The sequence below is a fragment of the Lutjanus erythropterus genome, chromosome 1 (assembly GCF_056507025.1).
Source record: "Lutjanus erythropterus isolate fLutEry1 chromosome 1, fLutEry1.hap2, whole genome shotgun sequence".
Lineage (NCBI taxonomy): Eukaryota > Metazoa > Chordata > Actinopteri > Lutjaniformes > Lutjanidae > Lutjanus > Lutjanus erythropterus.
In genome coordinates, this window is record NC_139317.1 from 42,213,590 (window position 1) to 42,238,897 (window position 25,308).

General features: G+C 40.1%; 1 protein-coding gene across 1 annotated transcript in view; it reads left to right on the forward strand.

Annotated features, from left to right (window-relative positions):
* LOC146333309 (neural-cadherin) overlaps positions 1-25,308 on the forward strand; it is a 299,893-nt gene that overhangs the window by 245,463 nt on the left and 29,122 nt on the right. The window contains exons 32-33 of the mRNA XM_084722064.1: positions 6,967-7,231; positions 16,550-16,730. Of these exons, the coding sequence (XP_084578190.1) occupies positions 6,967-7,231; positions 16,550-16,730 (446 nt within the window). The remainder of the gene's footprint in view (positions 1-6,966; positions 7,232-16,549; positions 16,731-25,308) is intronic.

Sequence of the window (25,308 nt, forward strand, 5' to 3'; positions counted from 1 at the left end):
CTCTCCTCGTCCTGCCAGAGTCTTGTGTCCTGTCTGCTCGCGACACGGTCCGCCCAGCTATCATGCAGTAGCTTGGAGCAGGTCTCTCTGTGTGGGTACCACAGTCTCTGATTTCCTGTTGCTTTGCCAGGCTCAGTCCCGTTTTGTCTGTTTCATTTTTCTTACCGGACATTAGCCAGGAGCAGCCTTAAGTCCAAGCTTGGTGAACATGGTTTTTATCCTGGCTCTCTTCCCTCTCCTCCTGGGGCGTTTGGTCCGGCTGGGTGGTGGGAGGATACAGTGATCAACTCAAGGTCTGCTGCACTTAATCCAATCACTGCATTTCCTTTGTGTGTAAATGTATCAGAGTTTGAAGGTGCTACCAGCTGCTTTTGCCATTTTTAGCATAAATTGCACACATGTGCCTTTAGGTCAGGGATACATAACTTACTTTGCCCAGCAGCAACTTTAGAGAAAATGACAGGAAGCCAGAGGCCAGATAATAAACACACATAATAATACTGCCCAAAATAATGCCCATCTTTTTTTGTCTTGTTTTCAAATTTACAAAGTTATTAATTTAACTTATTAACTAATTAACTAGGTACAAGGATAGATGCTGAGGCTACATTACAGATAAATTAGGTATTTTTCTCCATTTAATAGGTTCAACTGCATTTTAGTTGTAAATGGTTACATTTGAAGGAGTTTATAAAACATTAAACATAACTGCCTGGAACCTCTTTCATCATATTATCAGGTCATCAGCCGAGGGACTTTACTTTACATTTACTTATGTAGGGGTCTGCAACCTTTACTCTCAAAAGAGACATTTTTGGGCCAAAAAGCCCCAAAAGAATCTGTCTGGAGCCATAACTACTGAATTCTCTGTCTCCCAGAGACATTCCTCTTTTTTTTAGATGTGGCATCCATGGCTAGCCAAGGGAAACCCAAGACTACTGGCCAGCAGTGTATATACTACACATTTTTTTTACAGTTGGAGATTGCATAAATAAATTTGCTTATAACAATGATAAATGAAAATTAAATTGTTAGAAACCTATCCATTATTCCTTTTCTATATAAGAGCCACTGCAGAGAAGCAAGAGAAGTGCATGCAGCTCCAGAGCCACAGGTTGCAGACCCCTGTACTAATGTATAACAAACATAAAAATCCTGAATGTGAATCAATTTATTTTCATTGTGAATTACAATGACTGGAGGGCCATGTAGCATCCTATCAGGGGCCAGATTTGGCCCAGAAGTGCAAGTTGAGTGTCGATGCTTTTGGCTGATAGTAAGAATTCAAAATGATGCCATTTTGCCCGTGAACTTAAGGTGTTTTTTAAAGACCAAATCAATATTTGGTCTCTAAGTCAGTAGACTGCAGGTCAGATCTCTAGAGGTGGGGAAATGTAGGTAGGCAAAGTAAATACCACTTGTATGAATATGAACTAGTATTGCTAAGTAATGAGTGCAGAGTTTGGTTTCATTCCCCAGTACAATTTTAGGTGAAGGAAAAATGCATGAACCAGTCATATATGCACATAACCTGCATTAGCACACCATTATTTAACCATGAGGAGAGGGTAGATTAACTCATCATCTGCACGTCTGCAGCATCGAGAGCAGCCTGTCATGGGAAGCATCTGTGGGAGCCAAACTGTCCCTGCAGTGGGACTGTTTACTCTAAAACAGTCGCACACCTTCATACACACCTAGTGTATGACACTCCTGCAAAGGCACACGCACTCACCATTGAAACGTTCACTCACACACCACCCAGGGAGCAAAGCAGGAGCCAAATTGCTCTGCTCCGTTCAGCTTTAATTGGGGGTAAAATCAGGTGGCTGCGAGTGCGTCTGGTTAAAAAGCACTGCCTCAGTGGATCCTAAATATAATTAATACTTCATCACAGAGCCTTGAAATGAGCCACGGTTCTCCAGCTAAACAACCTTGGAGCCGTCCAGCACTTTACCCGGCTGCTTTAAGGGGAGAAGAAGAGACTGAGGGATAGAAAGCGGAAATGTAGGTGGAAGAGAGGGTCTTGATGTAGCAGAGAGTAATGGAATTCAAGAAGCAAAGACAGGGAAATTGGTAGAGACGAACAGAGAGAGTTGACAAGTGTAGATTGTTTTTTCTTCTTTTTTTTCTTGACAAAGTTCTCCTTCCAAAAAACTTGGTCTGTCTTTATTATGTGGAGAAGGAGTGGGAGCCTAATAGTAGCCACCCACTTCTTTTTTCTCCTCACATTTCTCTCTCTCTTGCTGCCCTTCTCATCTCACTCCTCTGTTTATGTGGCAGCGGTGGCAGAGGAAGATGGAGGGAAGAAAATTATGCTCAGTGGGACACTTGGAGGAAACAGTTTGAAATTGAAATGAGGAAGACCCACCCAGCACTCTATCCCTCTTAAAACGGCCTTCGGACTTATTCTCTCTCGCTCCCTTTCAGTCTGTCTCTCCCTCTCCTCTCTCTGTGTCATGCACATACACACACACACACACACACACACAAGGAAACACAGGGTCCTGCATTTGTTTTAAGTGAATATTGCTCTGTGATAGACATGTGAGTTAACATTACAGCCGAGTCAAAATGGAACCATTTTCATCTCACGATCTGAGGGTGGAGGAGGAAAACAGCTTGTTGTGTAAACATGAGAAAAGTGTTTTTTTTTCCTCCCTCATCCTCACTTCTCATCCATAAATTCTCTATCTTTCTCCCCGTGTCTCCCTTTGCTTGCTGTCCCCCATCACTCCCTCACAAGACACTTTTCCTCAACAAGAAGCCGGACGCTGTATGTCTTGACGGCACTGACAGCAGGGCATGTTTGTGCACATTAAAATGTCAGCTTTACCACAACCGTGCCTCATTTGAAATGGATGAAACTTTGTTGTGGAGGTGGTGGTGGTGGTTATTAATGAACTTCTATGTTGATTTTGTGGGTTCATATAATATGAAGGAGGTTTGCCTGAGATTGTATGATCATGAAATGGTAGAAAGGTCAATTTACTTTTTGGGACTTTTTCATTTTCCCCGTGTTTGCTAACCTCCAGGGAGTTGATCTGGCTTATTGGCCAACAGGCCAAATTGGCCTATTGATCCAGTCTTTACCAACCAAGTAAAATCTTTTCTTTTTTCTGATCCCCATTAGATTTAAAAGCTGAAACTTGGATGCCATTCAGTTTCAGTGTAGTTAGTTAAGGGTCCAAGCAGCATCGCTCACATCGCTTTTGTTCTTATTATTCTTTCTTTCTTCGCTCTGCTAAAAGTGTTTGTGCAACAAAAATTGTGCAACAAAAAACCTCCAAAATTTTAATTTTATTTGAAGTTTTGAGATCTGTGCTGCTGAGACTTTTACCATAGTCCCAAAACAAAGAAGCCATTTGGTTCAGAGCATTAAAAAAATACATTTGGTACACTGGGTGCATCTTTCTGTTCAGAAATAGACAGATGGCAGTCGTAGTTTGGAAAGAAATGGTCCTCAATGAAAAGAGGTTTGTGGATAATCCCAAGGAAGCAGGTTTCTGTAAAGAGACACTGTAGTTTTCAAATGGAATTTTGGACATGTTTAGCACCAAAGTCCAGACGATATTCAGCTCCATTCTGCTGGGAGACAGCTGGCAAATAAAAGGCCTGGTCCCTTCTTCTGTTGAGGTAAATAAAGGCCAGTATTTCAGAATTTGTGATATTTGCTTCATTACACCCACTAAAAACAATGTAGCATCTTTGTTAAGCTATATGATTATTGCAGTCAGTTTTTATACTTATATTGCTGATTAGTGATTCATTTGATTTGTCTATTGTGCCAAGATTTGTCATTCCTGGCCTCTGCCTTCTTATGCTACAATAATAAATTAATAATGACACTGCACATGTATAGTTCAAGCAGGACTAGTCCAGCATTTTGTTTTCATATTGCTGTATCGCTGTGCACTTGCAGCATACAGCACAATGCCAGGAGCCATGCTTATCCAAAGTTGGCTGGGTTCACAGGTTTGTTTTGGTCCACTGCCAAGCCTGCATTCATATGGAAATGTGACTGTTGCAGTTTGATGTAAAAATCACATTGTGATAAATGATTGTCCTGGAGGTGGGTAGTGCTAGAGCAGTGTGCTGTTAGACACTTTAAACAGGTAAGACATGTGGTACCATCTAAAACAGTTTTAATCAAAGCCTAGGTTGTAGTGTGAGTGACTGTTGTGGAAAAAGTATGGACACCTGTTGCTTAATTCTGTAACACAACTTGTTGTGTAGCATAATCTAATTCAATTGCTTTGTGCAAAGCCAAGAAAAGGAGAAGCATTCAAGTAGTTTGAGTGTATCTGACATTGTAGTAACAACCTTTATCAACTTTTACTTTGATGGAAGACAAAATGCTAACAATCTCAATAAGGCCTGTTGCCATGTTGAGACCAAACAGGGAAAAGGGGTCATTTAATTGACTGAACAAAGAAGGAAATATGTTATTCTTAGTCTTAATAACCATAAGGCTTTTTAAACTTCTCTTTTCACTTTATAGATGTGCAAAATGGTTAAATGTTTAAATAAAACAACTGCCTTGCTCCTTTGATGATGGATGATGCATCATGCGTTAGGATAAATATGCATAACACATAGTTAAATGCAACCCAGCCTCTTCAATCTGCACACAGATAACACAATTGTGCACTTTCAAATTGTGAACAATGAATATGCCAGTCCTTTTCACTGACTAGTGTGGAGAGCAGATATATAGTCATGTGACATTGTTTCGTAGAGCGGTCACAGTTTGGTTAGGCTTAGGCAAAAAAGCTACTTAATTATCTTGAGTTTGGGTTGGAGAAAGTACGTGATGATGCAAATGAAGTAAGTCTCGTCACGTAAGTCACCATACGTGGACTTTCTTTCTTTTTATACTACATCACCAAATTTTTTAATTAGGTTTTTTTTTTGTCTGTGTAAAGGGAATTAAGACTTTTCTTTTAAACACATTATACATGTAAGAAAATGGCTGCTGATAACATGTGATAAAGAATAAGAACTATATAGCCCTGAATTGGAGTTAGACTGTTAAAATGTTCACAATTTCTTTGTTCAGGATAGTGATGTGTCGGTCGCAAACAATCCGGCTCTTTGAAGTGAATGACAGGAACCGGCTCTTGATTGCAAGCCGATTTGTTTTTTCTCCTCTTTTTTTTCTGTTAAAGCCGCACGTGATTGGTCAAGATGTGTGGTGCTGTGTCCACTCTTAGCAGAAGGGGGAGGGATGGGGTTACAGACACACAGCACAGTGAACAGGAGGGAGGGAGACGAGAGAGAAAGAACATGCGCTATACAGACAGAGACAACAACATGCTGGAAAGGTGAGAAAATAGGCTCGTTAGAGATGAACTGCACCTCGCCTGGAAAATAGACGAGATCACACGGCAGCAGCAGGAGGTGGTGACGAAAATCTGCAGTCAAGTCGGACAGTTTTCACTAAAGAGAGAGTAGAAGAAGAGACACTAACATCCTGTTAGATCACCTGTAGGTTACCTGTAGTCTGCAGACCACGATCATAGCTGAAGAATTAAAGTGCGTTCTTTATCACTGATTGAAGTTAAAATAGAAGAGAACCCCCTTTCTGATACATGTAACATCTGTTCTTTTATCTGCCTTGTAAAGCACATTGTTTTTGTTATTCTAAGTCATATATATAACCTTTATTATTATCAGACACTAAATATCTGCTTGTTGACAGATTAAAACTTCATTGCACAACAGAAAATTCATATATCCAGTGTTAAATATTACAGTTACACAGAAAATTAGTATTTTGTACAATATGTGGTGTTTGTTGTCAAACACTCGCTTAATTTTGTAGCACTCTCCTCCATGTTGAGTATATAAATAAAGCCATATAAATAATAAACATTTGATATAATGTATGTTTTTTACATTAGTAATTCATTTTACACACAATTTTACATTGTTTTTGGTAATAAATTAATTTAAGCAACAAAAAATCTGACGAGCCACTTGGGAGCCGAAAGAGACGGTTCTTTTTAGTGAGCCGAGCCAAAAGAACCAGCTCGCTAAAAGGAGCCAGAATTTCCATCAATAGTTCAGGATTTTTTGGGCAGACCTGACATATGGCTCTGTAACACGCTGGACCCATGGTCACCCTACGCAGCCCCCCCTCCCCTCATCCTCTCAAACAGTCAGTCACAAACGTACCTTCAGTGACTCTCTCAGTCCAAACCAGCCCAGCAGTTCAGTTCAGCTCACATCTTTTCCAACAACCTGACACAGAAGAAAAAAAATCTGTCACCGTCCTCTGGCTCTGGTGGCTCAAACATGTCCAAATGAGCCTGATAAAGCTGCTGGATTAATCAGCCCCATTTCAGGTTGTTTTTCGGATCATAGTGGTGTTTGACACAGCATAGTGGACACGCCCCCAGCATGCATTTTTTCATGATTTTAAGACCTAATTTTATATACTTAACTTTTTTTTAATCATGCACATTTGGCTGTTTGGTCAATTTACACAAACTTCAGTGAGAAGGACTGGCGTATGCACCACATGCAATTTTAAAATCTAAAGTCACATTATTTGTATGCAGATTGAAATGACGGGTAAAATGTATGGGAGAACAAAGAAGGAAAGCCCTTAAATGCAGCTGCCTCAACAAACATTGAGAACAGAATACATTGAGCACTAATTATTTAGCTGGCAATGATCCAAAAGAAACATCAGAATACATTGATGGAATGCTTGCTGCCACCAGTTTGTCAGTGTTTTACTAGTGGTTCATGCTAATGTCAAGCCATTACATTATGTGTGAACCCAGTGCATCTCAATTAGAGTCATTAAGCTAACGTTGGTCAAGGTGAATCATTTAATTCAATTACACATTTGTTTGGTGTGTGTGTTATTTTGAAAAATACCCTTAATAACCAATGGTAGTGTCCCACTACAAATTGAATTTGTAAACCTCTCACTAAATATCCCCTTCCCCATTATAGATCTTCCAGGGCCTCCTCTGTGTTTTCTACAACCTCGGTGACGGGGACTACAACCTAACCCTGCCCACCTATCGCCTCGACAACGGTGAATGGCATGAGGTCTTCCTAGATCGGCATGACAATGAGATGACGCTGCAGCTGGACGGCGGTGGAGGGCAACGGGAGGTCACGGGATTGCAAGGCCGAAGCCGGGAAATCATCATTGACCCCACTGTGGTGATGCTGGGAAACACCTTCCCCTCTGGAATCAACAAGAGCTTCCAGGGTAGGTGATGGTAACAATAAATTTTTATTGGCGTTCAGTTTTACTCTGTCCATCAAAGGCTTGCTCTCAGAAATGCAGGCACCAGGTGTTCAGAACAGCAAAGGTGAAGGTTCTCTCGACTTTTAATGTGGGCTGAATCCCAAGCTCTTTACAGCACCCATGTCAGTGTAGTTCACTTCACATGCATTCACACTGTCTGCATGGGCGCAGCTGGAGCAGCTACATACTGAAGGACAACTTGCTAAATGTTCAATAAGTAAAAAAAAATAATGTCCCATAGCACAAATGATACCAATGCTTCAGCAATCACTTGGCCTAGTGGTGACATTTCTAACAAAACCTCCTTAGTCTGTACTTTCAAGGACCCTAGTCTAATGCATCAGATGTGCATTCTGTTTCCTTCTGCTCTCCCTTCTTGTTTCTATAAAGTTACACTTTCTAAAACTCCCTCTCTATGTAAGTAACAACTGTAAAATATACCCTGATATTTTGATTAATTTATTTATGAAAGCATTTGTGTTATAGACTGACTAATGGCCCTATACTTGATTTTACAAATTTTACTAAAATAATAACTTTATTCTTAGTAAATACAGCAGTGCTAGTGAGGATTCCTGAGCTACAGTGAATGATGGCGAAAGGTCTTTTATTTTTCTCACCCTCCTGAAGTTGCTGCTTTCACCTGTTCATTCTTCTGTCTACCAATGAGATTCGCAGTTGATAACGTTGGCACAGCTGTGTACAAATAAATAAACACCCCAATATTATACAGTCACACCTTATATAAGCTCAGCCAAGAGAAAATAAGGTGATAGAGCTTGAGAGGACAGTGGTTATGAATACTGCAAACAGCAGAATCTAGAATGCTGATTTGTACTTGAAGATGCAGATAGTGTCTGAAGTCATGGCCAGTTAACATGGCTGAGCATGTATAATATACAGGAAAGCCAAGACAGACATTAAGGGTACACTTAAGCTTCATTTCAACCACATGGTACAGCTCAACTCTACTCTTCTTCTTTTTTTTTTATTTGTTTTCCATTACAGATAGTACCTGGTACTCTTTTTGGTATCACCTTGACCAAAGTTCCAAGCAAGCTGGTCTGATCCTAAAAGGTGACATGAAAACACTACAGACCACTGACTGGTCCAGTGACATGGGATGTCCTGCACAAACCCGGCATTTTTAAACAGCCAGGATTCAGGTCTTCACGGGTTCAGAAATTTGTCCTCATAACCAAAGCAGAGCCAGATATTATCCAGCAGAAGTGAGAAATGCTGGATCCACACCCAATCTTGAACCATCTGTTATTTGAAAGATGGGACCCAGGCCCATGCAGACCTGAAAAATATCGGCCCGACCCAGCCAGAAGACAGAGACCCAATCAGCATCAATTTCACAACTGATTGCTTTTAACAACTGAATGTAAAAGTTGCCAAAAAAAACTTTGTGTAGAGAGACATACATCCATCCTCCTTGCCAAGAAAGTTGGTAAAATACATCCAGGTTTTCTGTTATCCCTCTCTTGCTGATTGAAACAGCATGGCTCGTCCACATGTTCAGTTTAAAAGTGCTGTCTGGGATGGCAAACGTAACTTGTTTAGAATCAGCTTTGCGGTTTTATTGCATCGAGCAAAATAAAGATAACTTAGACTGTTTGATTATTATTATTATGAGTTTACATGAGGCCAAAACTGAACTTTAGTCATGACAGGTTCTGTGTTAGTTGATGATGGACTGTGCTTTCACCGTTTGGGAGGGTTGTTTAATGTTCATGGTTTCTTTCAACCATTGTGGGGCGCTGTAGGATTCACACTTGTGAGGTTCACATGAGCTGCAGATACGCTGGTGAAACAAAGCTCTCAGCCCATTATGCATTGCTGAGATTTTAAGTTTACTATTTTATGTTCCAAAATACAGAAGTTACATCTTGTTTGTGTTTTTAATGTACAGTTGTCACATTCTGTTAGTATTTGTGATGTGTTTGTTCAGAAAATGGTGGGTTATGTTGGTCATTTCTGTACTAGTTTAGAGACAGTTCAGTTGACACCATGAGTGAGGGATCTTGCACATTTCACCACTCCAGATCGACTTGCAGTAAGAGGGTAAGGATTACTAATTCCTGTGCAAAGTACATACTGTAAAAAGTTAATTTGTATTAAAAGGCATAGAGAAGGCAAATGTACTGGTATGTGCAGAAGAAAAACACATGCATATGTGCAAGTTCAATGAGCACAGGAAGAATCGAAAATACAATTTCTTAACAGTGTCACTGAAATTATAATATTGGAACTGGCTCTGAGGTGGAACCATGTCTCGATGCCCCTCCCTAATAAAATGTGGGTCTATACTCATACAGTCCTAGAGTTTGGATAGACTTGTGAAGACCACTAAGCCAAGCTACCATCAACAGCAACCACAATTTTGTTATTTAATCAAAAATGGCAGCCACTCCATTGACAACTGAGAAAGTGCAGAGCACCATCCCTTTATATACTCTGTTATCAGAGTAGCATCGTAATAGCATTTGTGTTGTGTGAGCAACTAACAACTAACAAAGAGCAGAGGAAAGCGTGAGCAGTGAGTTTGTTAATCAGTAAATGTACGGCACAGGTTACGGTTGTAAAGTATTGCTATGATGACCAGCTCAGGCGATGCTGAGAAAGCGCTATCTGCACTGAAAAATGAAGGAGAGGTACCAAAAGTGAGTAGAGTCAAGTTGAGCCATAGCATGTAATGGAAATAGGGCTTTTTGAACATGTATGCAGCACCTGATTCTTACAGTTGAACCAATGTTGGCTTCCAGAAAGTGCAGGGTCTGGTGTCTAGAAATAAATAAAAAGCAGTGTCACCTTTACAGCCCTCAGATAATATTGAGGTGTGTAGGACCCTCAAATACCTCAATTGTAATTGTAATGTCAAAATAACAAGCATGTTCAGCTCTTTGGTAGTCTTTAGTGTAGATATCTCTCTAATCTTTACCATAGGCCTGGACGTTCTTCTCTACTTTCACTTCCAGAGCTGGCATTAAGATGCAATTAGTGGTGTTTCCACCCCAAATGGGCAGGAACAGACTTCCGTGGGATATCATATTTGCTGCATCGTCATGTTTCAGCAGCAAAGCTGGTCAGCAAATTTGTTACCCTAAATACTGGTTAAAAAACTACATCAAGACCAAGGTTGTTTTTTAAAAATCCTGTAAAATGCCCACACTGCAAAGGATTTTAACTGTGTCTTTTCTCAATAGACAGTTAGGTAAGAAAAAGGTATAGCACAAAAGCAGTTTTTTTTATTTCTAATGGCCAGAATTGTTGGCACAAATCAGCCCAGTAATCCTTTGTTTGTTTTCATCTTGATGCTCTTGCCAAGGACCAGTTTCTATGATTTTGTGAAGAGCAGCACTGTCTGATTTATTTCTCAAAGGGAGGACAAAAATGAGACTGATGAATAGTGGGCTGAACTGTTAAGAGTTAAATTTTCTGCAGATAATGCTGGAAAGGTTGTGACACACAACGGTACAAATCTTTCTGAATGTCCCTTAAGTGGAAAACTGACAATGGCAAAATAACTGTTCGACATCATCCAAACACTATTCAGCCTATACTCTATATAACCTGTGTGTGTGTGTGTCTGTGTGTGTGACAGAAAGAGCTAATGTGATTTGTCACAAGGTAAAGTGAAAAGGGTGGTGTGTCATTCAGTGCATGTGAGACGGTTTAACAAGTATCCCTCCTGAAAAGTGCTGCCAAAAATAGGTCATTTTATCTATTCATACACTCTTTTCAAAGGAGGATTGTGACGTTTAATGTGCAATGAATGATTGATATGACACTTTAATGGCTAATTCACCTAAATGCATCTTCATTGTTAGCTGGGATGATGGCAGTCCCCACAGCTGGGTGTATGGATGGTTAGGAAGTCAGGGAAGGAAAAGTTTCTCCCTGTGTGTGTGTATAGTGTGTACTGTATATGCAATAGTGTGCGTTTGTGTGTGTGTGAAAGATCCTGCATCATGACTGAGTAACATTTATTGAGGATATTCCAGCCCAGTCTCACAGCAGTTCGTTAAAACAGTCACAAAATTAAATCTATAGATTTGTGTACATTGATACAGGTATTTTAAACTAATAACTTACTGTAGTGTAAAGAACTACAAAATCTGCATAGAGAGGGGGTCAGGGTGGATCTTGGCTAATCTGCCTGCTCCCAGCCAAGAAGGAAAAAATTCTAAATTCTCTGATTGCTTCTTATTGAATGTAAATATTTCCTGGTTTCTTTAATCCTATGAAAGTAAACTGAATATCTTTGGATTGTGGACAAAACAACTGACGTTTGAGGCTTTGGGAAACACTGATTGACTTTTTTCACCATTTTCTGACATTTTGTAAACCAAACTACTAATCAGTTGAGGAAATGATCAGCCGATTAGTCACATTTTAGTTGCAACTATAGTCTTTATTACACTGTTTGTACAGAGGCAGACTCACTGTTTCTCAGATTGTCTTTACACAATGCTAAATATCATAACGGCTCCACAAAGCAACCAAACCAAACTCAAACATCAAAGTACATGCAGTAAGTAACTACAGTACAAGTTTAGTTTTAATTAGTTTTTTGATGCTATAAAAAGAGCCTGTTGACAGCTGAGCCCTGCTCAACACTGAGTCAGCTGGGTGTATGGGCGGGACCTCAATGCCACTGCTCCAACCCTGATCACTGCTGCACTGCACTCTGGCTTTGAATGATACCACCAGCACAAGATGGCAGCACAAATGTTGGCATCATTTTTATGCAGTGATAAGAAGTGTAGACGCATTGTCTATCTTCACATACAGTCTATGGTACAGATAGTGCTAGCAATTGTATCATCTAACACTCAGCAGGAAAGAAAATATATTCTAAACTGCCAGCTGGAACAACTTCAGTTCCTCTGTTAGGAATAAATCTGCACAAAGGGCACAAGCACACAGTGATTGGTAGTTTGTTCTGTGTTTCAAGCTACAAATGACAGCAGGTCTAATAACAAAACAAACTGACTTGGCTTAATTTAAAGGTCGACTCCATCTTCATTCTTTCCTGCGTTTTTTAATGGAAACTCTTACTCAGCTGTTCGCAAATAACAATGATGCAGGTTACAGTGATCAGATTCCCTCGTAGATTCTGCAGGGAGATTTGGCGATGTTGCTACTTTCACGAGCTCTTAGCTCATATGGCCTAATCAACAAAATTTTGTTGTTTTTACATCCGTTGTCTGTAATAAATACCTTACACCTTTTGAATAAAACTTTTTCTCTTTTATCAGACTAAGACGAGCTTTGTAAAACACACTTCAAACTCAAGAAAAACAAAATAAAACTCACAAAAAGTCTGTCGCTCTCTACTGTTCACCAATCACCAGCTGTGCTCTGGTTGAAAATAAATCCTTAATTTACTGTGGCAGATGTGAAAATAGTGTCACTCCTTGCTGCGTCTCTGATACCTGACCTCCCTCCTGCTCTTCTCCACTTCACACCTCTACTGTCCCTACCTGCTGTCTTCATCATCCTCTGAGTCAGAGTCCTGACTGGAGCTTTTGTATATCTGCTCAGTACAGTATTCCTTGTTGTCAAGCTAGCTGTTGGTCTCAGAGGTGGTGTTGGTCCTGGTTCAGCTGTGTTCACTCAGAGGCTGCTGGGCCTGGTTCAGTTTCCCACGATGTAAACCCCTGGTGCACCATGCTGCAGGTCCAGCCAGACTCCAGTCATAACAGGGACTATAGAGTTTACACTTGTCATATGAAATGTGCTGCTGTATATAAATAAGGTTGACCAGACTTGACTGTAGCTGCACAGCTAACTGAGCTAACAGCAGCTAGTAGGCTAGCTACAGCCAAAGAGACATACAACAGAGAGCATAGGGAGCAGCTGTAAGCAGTTATTCTGGTGTTGCGCTGCTCACTGTTTGTTTAGAGTTAACTTTGACAGGTGACCATATTTTACATGCTGCTCCTTCAACCTCAGGGGTTTATTTAGCAACGTAATCATGCAGAAACCTACATGACGTCACCTGGCAAAACGTTTTTTTATAAGGGCTCAGGAAAATAGTATTTTGATGCCAAAATGTTCATACTTAGAACACAATGTGAATGTTTGTGTGTAAATACATAAGGAACACTACTGGGAAGCTACAGAATTATACAAATACCTCAAAAAATAAATAAATAAATAAATAAAAGAATGGACCCACCCTTTAAGTCTGTGGTACAGTAATTGTAAGATGGTAATGTATAGTATTTGATAAATTGTCAGTTTGTTGCCCAGCCTTCGTCTAAGAACGACAGAGAGAGGCAGAACTGACTTGTACTTCTATGAAACCAAATGTTGGCAGATAGGGTCAAATGTTTCAGACAGAAAAAGAGTTCCAGTGGGAATATATATAAAAAGCCAAGATACTGCATGATAATAGAGAGAAGAAGAGGTCAGAGCGATGGTGAGGTGCAGACATGAAGTGAGAGAGAGCGCTCCCCGGAGTTAGACAGTGAGAGGTGTAGACAGCTGTGCCTCAGGCACATGTGTTTATTAAATGGACTTTAAAAGCATTTCCCTTCAAAAGAGGCAGATGCGATAGATGGTGGCAGTGAAAGTATACGCATGTGTGTGTGTCTGCACACTTGTCTGTGTGCGTTTGGATTTACTTTTGTGAACATCTCTTTCCCAGTAGTGACAGAGGGGGAATGAGATGTTAACTGAATACAAGTCAGCAATTAAGAGACGAGAACATAAACACCAGAAATATGTGTCCTCAGGACTTTATTGGCTCTACTGCTCCATGGTAACAGCCTCAGCAGCACTCACTACACCGAGTTAGACATGATGACTTAAAGTAGACCTTTAAACATTACCTCGGCTGCTGGTACTAGAATCTGTTAGTACAAAAAGCATGTTGACATTTTGAGTTGGATTTTAGATAAATCTATGAATATGACTTATTAACTCAGTGTAGCGCAACTCACATTCTCATTATCTTGTGGTTTATTTCAGCTGGAAGTATATTATAAATCAGTGCAGCTGTGCAAATTAATTTACAGACATAATATAACATTAGTCATTTATGTTAGAGTTGTTTTTAGATGATTCAATATCAGTACCATTTATTGCAGTTAAAGGGCAGGTACAATCAGTGGCTCAGAATTTTCTAGATTGCTATCCAATGCCTTTGACTTCCATCACTAGTAAACTGGACAGTCATTGTTTGTTTTATTTTTAAAGGACAGTTCCGTCTGTTTACAACATGACAATATAGCAATGTTATTAAATGAGGTCAGAGTATGAACCAACCATGACCTCATCCACTGGTTTGTGGACTGTTTTGAAGACTTGCATTATGGGGGTCGCCATTTGTTTTTTGTTAGTTTTTTTGTTTTGTTTTTTGCAACCATGCACAGTATAGACAGCGTGTAGTGTGGAGCTGGTGGGTGACGCGCTGCAACTGGACCAGTGCTTGGTTTTGATTTGTCCGTTCAGCAGGGAATAATGGCGGCCAGCCTGGCCATAAAATATGTTTCTGAAAACATCTTAGACAAGAAATAGAGTATTGATGCATATTTGATCTACACTGTTAAGTTCGACAGATCTGAGGTTTGTGAGCCCTGTGTAATGCAGTGGACAGGCTAACTGAGAACATAAAGCATACTCTGCTTTATCATCTGTTTTACTCTAAATGGGACCATAATTTACAAAATAAACATCATGTTGTATTGCAGCAGACTTGAATCTAGCGGGGAAAGTGTCACATTGAGCTGGTGGTAATGTATCATTAATTAAGACTTCCCAATTTATCTCTATCTCTCCACTCCCTGCTGTGCTGAGCTTGGTGCCTCATTCTTGGGAGAAGTGACAAGGTCAGAGCCCAGACACAAAATATCAACTGACTGAAGTAAGGCATGGGCAGCACGGTGGAGCAGTGGTTAGCATTGTCACCTCACATCAAGAAGGTTCTGAGTTTGAATCCTCCAGCAGGCTGGGGAGTTTGTGGCAGGTTGGCGACTTATCCAGGGTGTACCCCACCTCTCGCCCAATGTCAGCTGGGATAGGCTCCAGCCCCCCCCCGCAACCCGTCAGGGTAAGCAGTTACAGACACTGGATGGATGAACTGTGGCACATCCAGTAGTGTAAAGGTGAACAGGTCATTCTACGTATATATTGTGAGGAATGTTTACTGATTTAACAGCTACTGATTTTACTGTCCACCTGTGTTTTCTCTTTGCAATAACTTTGGCTAACCCTGGCATAGGGCTGGGCAATGTATCGATTTTATATCAATATTAATGTTGGACTTGTTTTAAAAGCTGCAGTTACAGTGAAGCGATGGAATTTTGTGAACTAACCAAACTGTTCTAGCCGATCTATTAGTTGCTTTTACCCACTTATTCATTACCACATTACTGATGATTATTCATCAAAAATATTTTGTGAAAATACTAACATTCATTGTAATGTTGTTGCAATATTGATGGATATCAGTATCAAGGGATTTGGTCAAATATATTGTGATATTTGATATGTGTCTGTATCGCCCAGACCTGGGGGTTTGTTTGAAATCTCTATGATTGTCTGACTGTCTGATCTTCTTTTTAGCAATGTCACCATGTTTCAGATCTCAGTAATTATGATGGCGAGCCATAAGAACTGGAATAAAGCAACAAGCAACAGAAACCATTGTTTGTGGCCAAACCTCTGAAAATAGGATTCAAATTCTAATAAACTGGAAATATTCTTTATCTACAGTTTGTTCCAAGCAAAAGCATTTGCTCCTATTTGCAATATTTCTCTGGTTGTTGAACAATGTGTTCTACTAGCGGAGTGCAGGATTTTACAAAGAGCCTTTCAGACATGTTTACTCTCCTTTGGTAAATGTCTCAGGCGTGTAACCCAGTGAAGCGATGACATGTAAACAGCACAGCTATCAGTTTACCATGTAGCACATTTTGTACAATATCCAACATGTATGCAAATCTTTGCCTTCAATATTGTCAGAGATTTCCTTACACAGTATAAATGTCATTTGAAGATTCTCCAGTAAACAAGAAACTCAATGTAACCTTGTTTACACACACAAACACACACACAAAAAAATCTATTTTTCTAAACCTTAGCACTGAATGTGACAGAGGAGCTGATTTATACTGCGATGAACTGGAGCCGGTACCTTATCAAGAACATGTTGTTGATTTGCTCACCAGGTAATGCAGCAAAGTCAAATGTTATTTTGACTGTGTAGAGGAATGTAGTTAGGAGTGTTTTTCTTGTTCCAACTCTTTTCCATTTTTCTGCCTGCAGGCTGCATGAGGGACATACGCCTCAATGGCCGTTACATGCCTCTGGACAGCCAACCGCGAGATGGGGTTTCCCAGGTCAGCGTACAAGGCCTCTCCCCTGGGTGCTCGTCTGACTCCTGCAAAAGGAACCAGTGTAGCCCCCCCTTCACCTGTGTTGACTTGTGGAGAGTGCACGAATGCAGGTACCCACACAAAGACACACATACGCCAAGTATAACTGCACAGTCAAGCACATTCACACGTGGCTTCTCCCCACACACACACATACACACACTCATCATTTTGACACAGAGGCATGAAGACACAGGCATTTAAACCAACTCACGCCACCTCTGAAGCCATTTTTCAGCTTTTGACCTTGGTATTATTTTTGTTCATAGCCACATAAATGTGCTTTAAAATAATCTGGTCCTGACCTACTTGAGAATGTGGGAAAATTGTAGAGGAAAAAGTGTCCCTCAGCCTTTATTAGTTCCAAAGCCGGTGAAATGTCCATGCAAATTCCATGGCCACCATTTTGTGGCAAAAGAAGCATTTTCCTAAACATGCATAAGGACATTGGGCTGTCAGCAGGGAAATGTGGCAGCAAATAGCCATGCACTTGATGGAGATGACTACCAGAAAAAACTCCAGGCACAGCAGTCACCAAGTAACAAGTGGAGTGAGAATGCTCAAGGGATTTATTCAAAACAATGGATATATCATATAACCAGTTCATGGGACTTAAAACGCTCTTTATGTAAGTCTGATGACAATTTAACATATTGGCCTCATGTCTGAAAAACAGATCAAATCATCTGAACATAAATGTCACAGCAGCAAATTTTACTAGTTTGGTCCCAGTAATATTAGCATAACATGCCTGAATTGAGTTCAACTGGAGCAGAAGAGGTAAATGAATGATATTCTGACCAGCAGTCTTTATATTTTCCATTTTCACTCATGCCAACTCAGTGTTTCCCCTAGCTTTTTTGCTTTGGGGGTGGGGGTGGGGGGGTGCCTGGGCTGGAATGAGCGTGGTCGTCGTTGGGACGTCTATAAAATCTTGTCAAAGGACCCCATTACCATGATTACAGAGCATTTGGACGTGAGTAAACAGTTAACACTTATTTGTGTTCACATTTTTTTTTATTTTAGCAGTGGAATACTGTTTTTATTTATTTATTTATTTCCGCATCTATCCATCCATCCATCCACCCATCAGGCATGGTGTTATGGGTGGGCCTAACGGGCTTGGGCCCACCCACTTCTACAACTGGCCCACCTTAAATGACTGGGAGAACATATATATTCTTAACTTTGATTTTTAATTATTAAAATCAGGATTTTAATACACCCTTAAGACAAAAAAGTTTCCATTTGACATTTGTCTTCAGATCGCCTTCACAGCACAGATAGTTAAGTTTATGAATGAACAGCGCATCGCACTGCACTCTCTCTCCTGTTAAGTCACCCATTATTCTGATCACTGCCTCTCACGCACCTGGTTCCAAATATGAAGACAGAACACTTTCCGCTCTTTCCTGTCATGTCAGAATGAAGCCATAAGGAACATTAACATAAAGACACATATCTCTGAATAACAAAAAGCCATCACTTTTACGCATAGATGACACCAGCAGTGTTGCAAATTCCACATCTGAATAGTCCAAAAATACACCAATAAAGTCTGTGCTGAGCTTGGTAACAGCACAATTTTAACAAAAACTTGGCTCACCAAGTCTAACAAAGTTATGCTGTGGAGCTGCATGAGAAGGACCCAGCTGTTTTAGAGCCCAGTCTAGAGAATACCTAGCTTGAGAACCACACAAATCTGTCAAGCTTATGTTTTTAATTTGATCAGGCAGATAGATCTGTCCCGACCTTCCATTCAGATTGTATTGCACCAGTCTTGGATCCACTCAGGCCAACCACAACTGTTTATTCAATACGGGACGGGTTCTATATGTCCATTGACAGAAGAGCAGTACTGTTCCAGATATGAAAAGTCACATGTCACATGTGTTGCTGCTCTGATTGGTTGGAACCAGTCAGCAGTGCCATCCAGCTCAATGCGTCAGGCTTGTGAAACTCAGATCAAACTGTCAAACTAGGCAGTGCCGATCAGATATAAATCAAGATTATGTCAGTGCATTGCATATTTCTTGCCTCAGATTGGAAATGGGCCAAGCACCCAGACGTGGCACGTTTTGTTGCTCTGATTGGTTGAGGGTCTATCCAATTGCGTCTTGTCATTTTGGTCTGCACACATTGAATGCATCCCTTGGAAAACAAAATTAAGTGAGCAGCCCCAGACTACTTCACACTGGTGAATTAGACTGGCTTTGCCAGGCTAGAGAATATCACATCTTCCCCTGCATCAGCTTGGGCTATTTGTTTTTAGTCTGTCTTTCTAAGTCCCACAGCTTTATATAAGTGCCATAGTAAATTGTTGCAATGCCTCTTAAAACATTTTTCAAGTGAGCAACTCTAAGGAATCTGACTGAAGGTGGATTTCCTTCACAAAGTGTCAAGATAATCACTCTGGATAAAAGATGACTAGAGTTTGCAAATCACCTGTTGTTAATTCTGCATTTGTATTTACCTGCCTGTTCAAGGAGCTGGAGGTCAGTGTACATACAAAGTCTAAATTAATTTTAATTTTATTGTGCCTGGCTGCCTGGGTTCTTGATTAAAAACCAAAGGCTGAAGTGACAAAAATGTGAGGTGACTGCCAGACAATCTCCAAGTGCCAAACTGACTGAAGGTCATCACGAATTATGTGTTCATTTTGTTTTCTTTTGAAATTGATATCTGCTCTTTGAAAAGCAAATGAGCAAGTAAACTCATTTAGCCTCTTAGTCATGGGTACGGTGTCATGTGAACTCAGATCAGCACTGTGCTGCTACCCGCTCAGCCAGCCTGGCAGAGGAGAAATACCGTGGTGCAGCTTCAAAGTCAGTCCTACAGTGCTTCATATGACATTGGACATAAATTTTAACTGGCTACTGCACACATCTGTGGATGAAACAGATTTTTGGCAGAATTGTCCAAATAAACCCCAAAAGCACCAAATACTTTGTTTGCACTTAAAAGTAAAATATTTAAATATGGATGGACACCAGGGATGCTTAGTCATTAGGATTAAATATAAACAAGAACACTGAGTTTTAAAGCCGTGGTAGGCAGGATCATTTCATTATAATTTTGGTTGAAATGACTTTTGAGCATTGAATGTTTGAATATTTAGTTGAAGGGTTCCTGCTGCTCTGTATTTATATTTTTGATTTTTTTTTTTAACTGATCCTGATATGAATCAAACAACCAATCAGCGTTAACCAGCACATAAATAGCCAATCACAGCTTGCACGTGACTTGGTGTCTTGGTGTATTTTTTTTACCTTTCAGCCAGACATAACTAGCTGAGTAGAAAAGTAGAACAGAGGCAGAGGTGTGGACTCAAGTCACACGACTTGGTTTTAAGTCACATATTTGCTGACTTTAGCCTTGACTTGACAAAATCAAAACAGACTTCCAGCTCGACTTGAACTTGAACACCAATGATTCATGACTTCACTTGGACTTGAGTCTTTTTACAGCACTTGAAAATACGTGATACCATCTCCCAAGTGCAAAGATTAAACAGTATATAAGTGTCACAAATCAATTTATTTCTCTTCATTTCCCAAATCAACAAATGTTAACACTATTCACTCTCAGCAAGCCGACATGTAATTTTATCTGAACTCTCCACTTTGTCTGAACCAATCAGACAGTAACCTGTCAAGTTATTCCAGTTGGAAAAAACAATACAAAAGAGTATTTAGTTTGTGCACAAAAATTGCTTTGGTGGTCAAACAAACAAACAAAAAAAAGAATTGCAGTAAAGAAAATGTCCAAGTCAAAAATTCTGGAGGGAGACGCAGCAACTTCCAATTTAGTTCGATATTTGAAGTTGCAGAATAAGTCAATAACTCTGTTATGAAAATGGCATTACATTTGGTGAAGAGTGACTTGTTTAAGACTAGGGACTTGTCAGTCTCGACTTTGGACTTGACTCTTGACTGGCCTGTCTTGACTTGGGACTCTAATACTTGAGACTCACTCTTGATTTGCAAAAGAAATGACTTGGTCCCACCTCTGAACGGATGTTAGAGACAAGATAAGATCACCCGTGGGGGAAATTCATTTTGACACAGTAGCACGAGGTAGCAGCGCTAGTGGAACTGTAGTAAGAAATAACAAGAAAAATAGGAACAGAATCCAAAATAAATAAGACAAAATAGAAATACTCTATACAATAGCTTGGAACAATATACAACATATCCATGAAGTACAGACTGTCACTTTGCTAGTTAGTTACAATGGTTGACAGCCTTGACGCTTTGTTTCAATCCCTGGAAAATTCATGTGAATGCTTGGTGTGTCATTTGGTGGGAGGGGCCTAGCAGAGTGATTTGAAGCAGCAGAATGAAAGGAAGAACGTTTTGCATTGTGTATTTTCAAATTGCTACTACAGCTTTGAGGCTTATCAAACAGATGGACATGATTGGAGGAGTTTAAATTCTTTGACGGAGGATTTTATAACTCTGCCAAGTAGTCACAGCGACAGCTTTCCTGTGCACCTCCGTGTGTTTGTGAGGTAAACACAACTGGCCAAACATTACTGTTTGACACTTGACTACACCGTAGCATAAGCTGAACCACTCAACTTTTTTTTTTTCTTTTTCTTTCCAGAGGGCTCTGCCACTACACCCTTAGTACACTATGACTGTGGTCTCATTCAAAATGAATGAGGAGGCTGTTTTTTTTGGTTTTTTTTGAGGTGGTGTTATAGTCAGCCTAAACATGACCTCAGAGACTTTTAAAAGTTAAGCCCCCTCAAGAGCCATGTCTACTGTTAAAAGATAATAAATAGGACAGTGAACCCCATCTGCTCACTCACTAAGCTAAACACCTAAAATGTTGGAGTTAATTATTTTCCCAGTCCCCCTGACCCTGATGGGATTCACACTTTTGCTTCATCAACATTTCACATGCACTACTGTATGACTTTCTGTATGAGGGTTAGTTTGTTTGTCAGCGGGAAATTGGAAATGTCGTGCAATGAAAAGCCACGGCAAACTAACAACCCTCTCCTGTGGCACAGACTGAATCAAACACAGAGTGCTCTTAGCCACATACACTAATCTCAGCAATTTTTCTGCCATTGGAAACATCAGCCTCCATTCAGTCGGTGCAGCCTCCTAGCTTTTAATCTTGCCTTTCCCTTTTTCCACTCCTCTGATCCACTCACCCACATCATCCATCCACCGATGGCTCTCATTCTCGCACTCTGCCCTTCCATTTCTTGGTTTGTATGGCTCTCATCTTGCTCACTCCTCCTCAGTTTTTTTAACACCTGTACCATTGCCGCACACCCACCGCGCACACACAAATAAACACACACACTCAGTCTCTCCCTCAATCCCCACCCTGCTCACTTGTTCGCCTTGTTCTCTTTTCACCACTTGACCTGAACCTTGGAAAGGGATTAGAGAGCACTAAGTGTTGGCAGAGAGTCCTCCAAGTGCAAGTGTTTGATACCTAGTACTTTGGGGCCACAGTCAAATAGTCAAATAATAACATGTAGTGTGAGCTCAAATAAGTGCATGCAGAAAAACTGATTTTTCATTGTTAAATATTTATGTATTTATTTTTGCTAAACCTCTGCCCTGAACAACATTTGATCATTCGTAGCCCAAAAAAAAGAGAAAGGTTGGCTTTAATAGCATGACAGCATCAGCAAATTCTTCTTTGTTTATTTCCCCAACATAAATTTGGTCATCCACCACCCTTCAACCACTGGAATAAACAGAGTGCACATCGTTGACTAACTACGTTATTCTCTGGGATACAGATTTTGTCGAAAAATCCTTGTTTTATTTTTTTATGCTCCTGCAGCTGCAACTGCTGTGGTCGGAGGCATCATATTCTTGAGTCATCCATCCATCCATCCCATTCTTGTGAACACAATATTGGGCGGGGAGTGGGGGTTGTTCAAACTTGGGAAATTAAGATCAACGTCACTGTGACCACGACCATTGTGTAATCGACTACTGCCAAAAGCTAGTCGATTAGTTGACAGTCATAGGAGATATATCATACATTTTTCACTCAGTAACAATGATCAATTCATGTAAAAAAAAAATACAACTGGTAAATCATGGGCTTATGTGGGTGGGACCAATTTGGGGGATTGGTTGTTTATAAATGAGCCTCAATCTGATTGTACTAAACCCCTAGCAAGCTTTTCTGAGTTGGTGATACTGTTTGACTACAGTAACAGTGGGACTGGCAGGGTTAGCAGGAGTCTTAAAATGCCTTAAGTCCTGTTAATTTAACATGGATGAGCATAGATGAACAGCTAGTCCTCAATGATCCACAGTATTGACTAGTCGTTTTGATAGTCGACTAGTCTACTTTTCTGTGGAACCCCAACTGTGACCTCATGTCTATCCCATTCTCGTGAAGGCGATATCTTAGGATGGTCTGCGTGGACTCAAGAAAGAACTGAGAATTTGATGTTCCAGGGTCAAGATTCAAGGTCTTGTATAGTAGTCTCTTGGCAAAGACATCATGCTTGGCACTGGAAATTATTCATTGGAACCATACATATCAGTGATAACTTCCATTTCAGACATGCACATACATTTATATTGCAACTAAATTCAACTGCTGGTTGGTGGCACACAACCACAAGGCAGAAATTGATTTATAATACTATATTATAATACATTTGTAATAGGGGTGTAACAGTTCACTCATGCATCCGATGCATCATTTAATGTGTAAGATACAACTTCATTGATTCAGACGGCCTGTATCGGTATAAAGCAGAACGTGAATCAGAAGAAATTGATGCAGCACTAGTGTATCAATACATCTCATTAGGACACGCATAGGTTTCATTTTTGACCTCAATGAACTGCGGCTGTAACTTTCCTCCATTTTCTCTCTCCCCCTGCCTTTGCCTGCACCCCTCTCGCTGGACGCCTGCTGCCTCACTCACACAAAACAAGTGCTCCCTCCTCCCTCCCCTGTTGCTCTTCTTCATTTCCTCAAAGCAGACAGCAAAAGACCTGACTTCACACCACACCACACCAGCAAATTTTCATAAAGTGCAAGTGTAGACTGACTTTGGGTTTTGTGAGAAAATGTTGCTTGAAGTCGTTTGTGCAGAGTCACGAGTCTGACCCACAGAGACGTCATGTCACTGTGAGAGCAGGTAACACGGAGCATCACTGTTCCTCCACACTGATCAAAACCACAGCACTCTTCATATGAAACACAGCAGCACATCATCTTACTGCAGAAAAACTAATATTTTAAACAGTTTTAAAGTTTGTTCACAGATTCTCATTTAGGCAACAGGATGTCATTTACAAATGAGATTCATAACAAGATGTTAACACCACTGAAATGTCTCCTTCTTTCTGTCTCTAATGTTACTGGATTTAGTAAAACTATCAGGATTTCTTCTTGCAGCTAATGGTACCCTACACATATAGCATTAATTGAATCAAAATGTAAATATTCACACATCACATCGTCTCATATTGCATCATATCATATTGTATCAATATCAGGATAGGGCTGAATCATATCAAATTGTTGGCTATTTAAAAATTTCAAAGATGTGTCTTATTGTTTACACACCCCTAATATATAAAGTAATAGGATGAAACATTAAGCAGGGAGAAACAAAAAAATGATATTAGTTCACAGTAGCATTATTTGTGCAAATCTTTGTTGCTGGCAGCATAATCAGCAGCTCTTTTGCTTTCCTTGCATTTTTTCCCTTCACTGTCTATTAAGGAAAGCATATTTTCCCGTGCAACAGAAAACACAGGTTGTATGCTAGCATAAAATTGAGATGGAAATCACTTCAGACAAGTCTGATCTTTTCAAAAATTGGTCAAAACCCGAGAGTGATCAGCCTTCAGAAACCCCACACCTGTCACTATTTACTGTGAGTGAGTGTGTATGCTCATCTATGTCATGAAAAGACACTCATCACAGCACTGATTCCAGTCATGGCTAATGACAGGCGTGGATAAGAGAGAGCAGAGGAAAGAGAAGCACTGTTGTGTAGTTGACTGACAGGCGTCTTGTATTCAACACCTACACAGACCAACCAAGCATAATGAATACTGAATGCCGAAGCTTTTGTTATGACATAATAATCCCACTCACAGTTAATTACCTTTTAAAATGTTGTGTCTCAAACAGCTAGGTCTATGTTATTCCGCCCGTCATCAAGATAGCTGACATTTAAAAAAAAATAAATAAATAAAATAAAATTTGAAAACTAAAATTATGGAACTATGAAAAGAGGTTTTAAAAATTACAGTGATTTTTGTTGTCTTGGACAAGTTGTTCCACTTGTATTTGTCCTTATGACAAAAATAAAACCACATTTAGTCTCAGTTCTAGACTGAAATGCCAGATGAGTCCTGTCTGAGGGCTCTCATGGGAATGAATGTACTATGCCTTGATGAAATACTGGAAAAGCAATCAGCAAAACCCTAAAATCAGTGCTGCAGCTGATAGTAAGCAGAGAGACAAACACTTTTATAATGTTTTCCCTTCTTTTGGAGCTGGTTTGAAACACCTGCATACTGTACAAGATGGAGTTTAGAGTCGAGAGTGTTACATGAACAAGCAGCACTCAGCCAACAAAAGTGGGTATAACTTTCTCAAGATTATCAGGGTGTCAAACATTACACCTCTGACATGTTT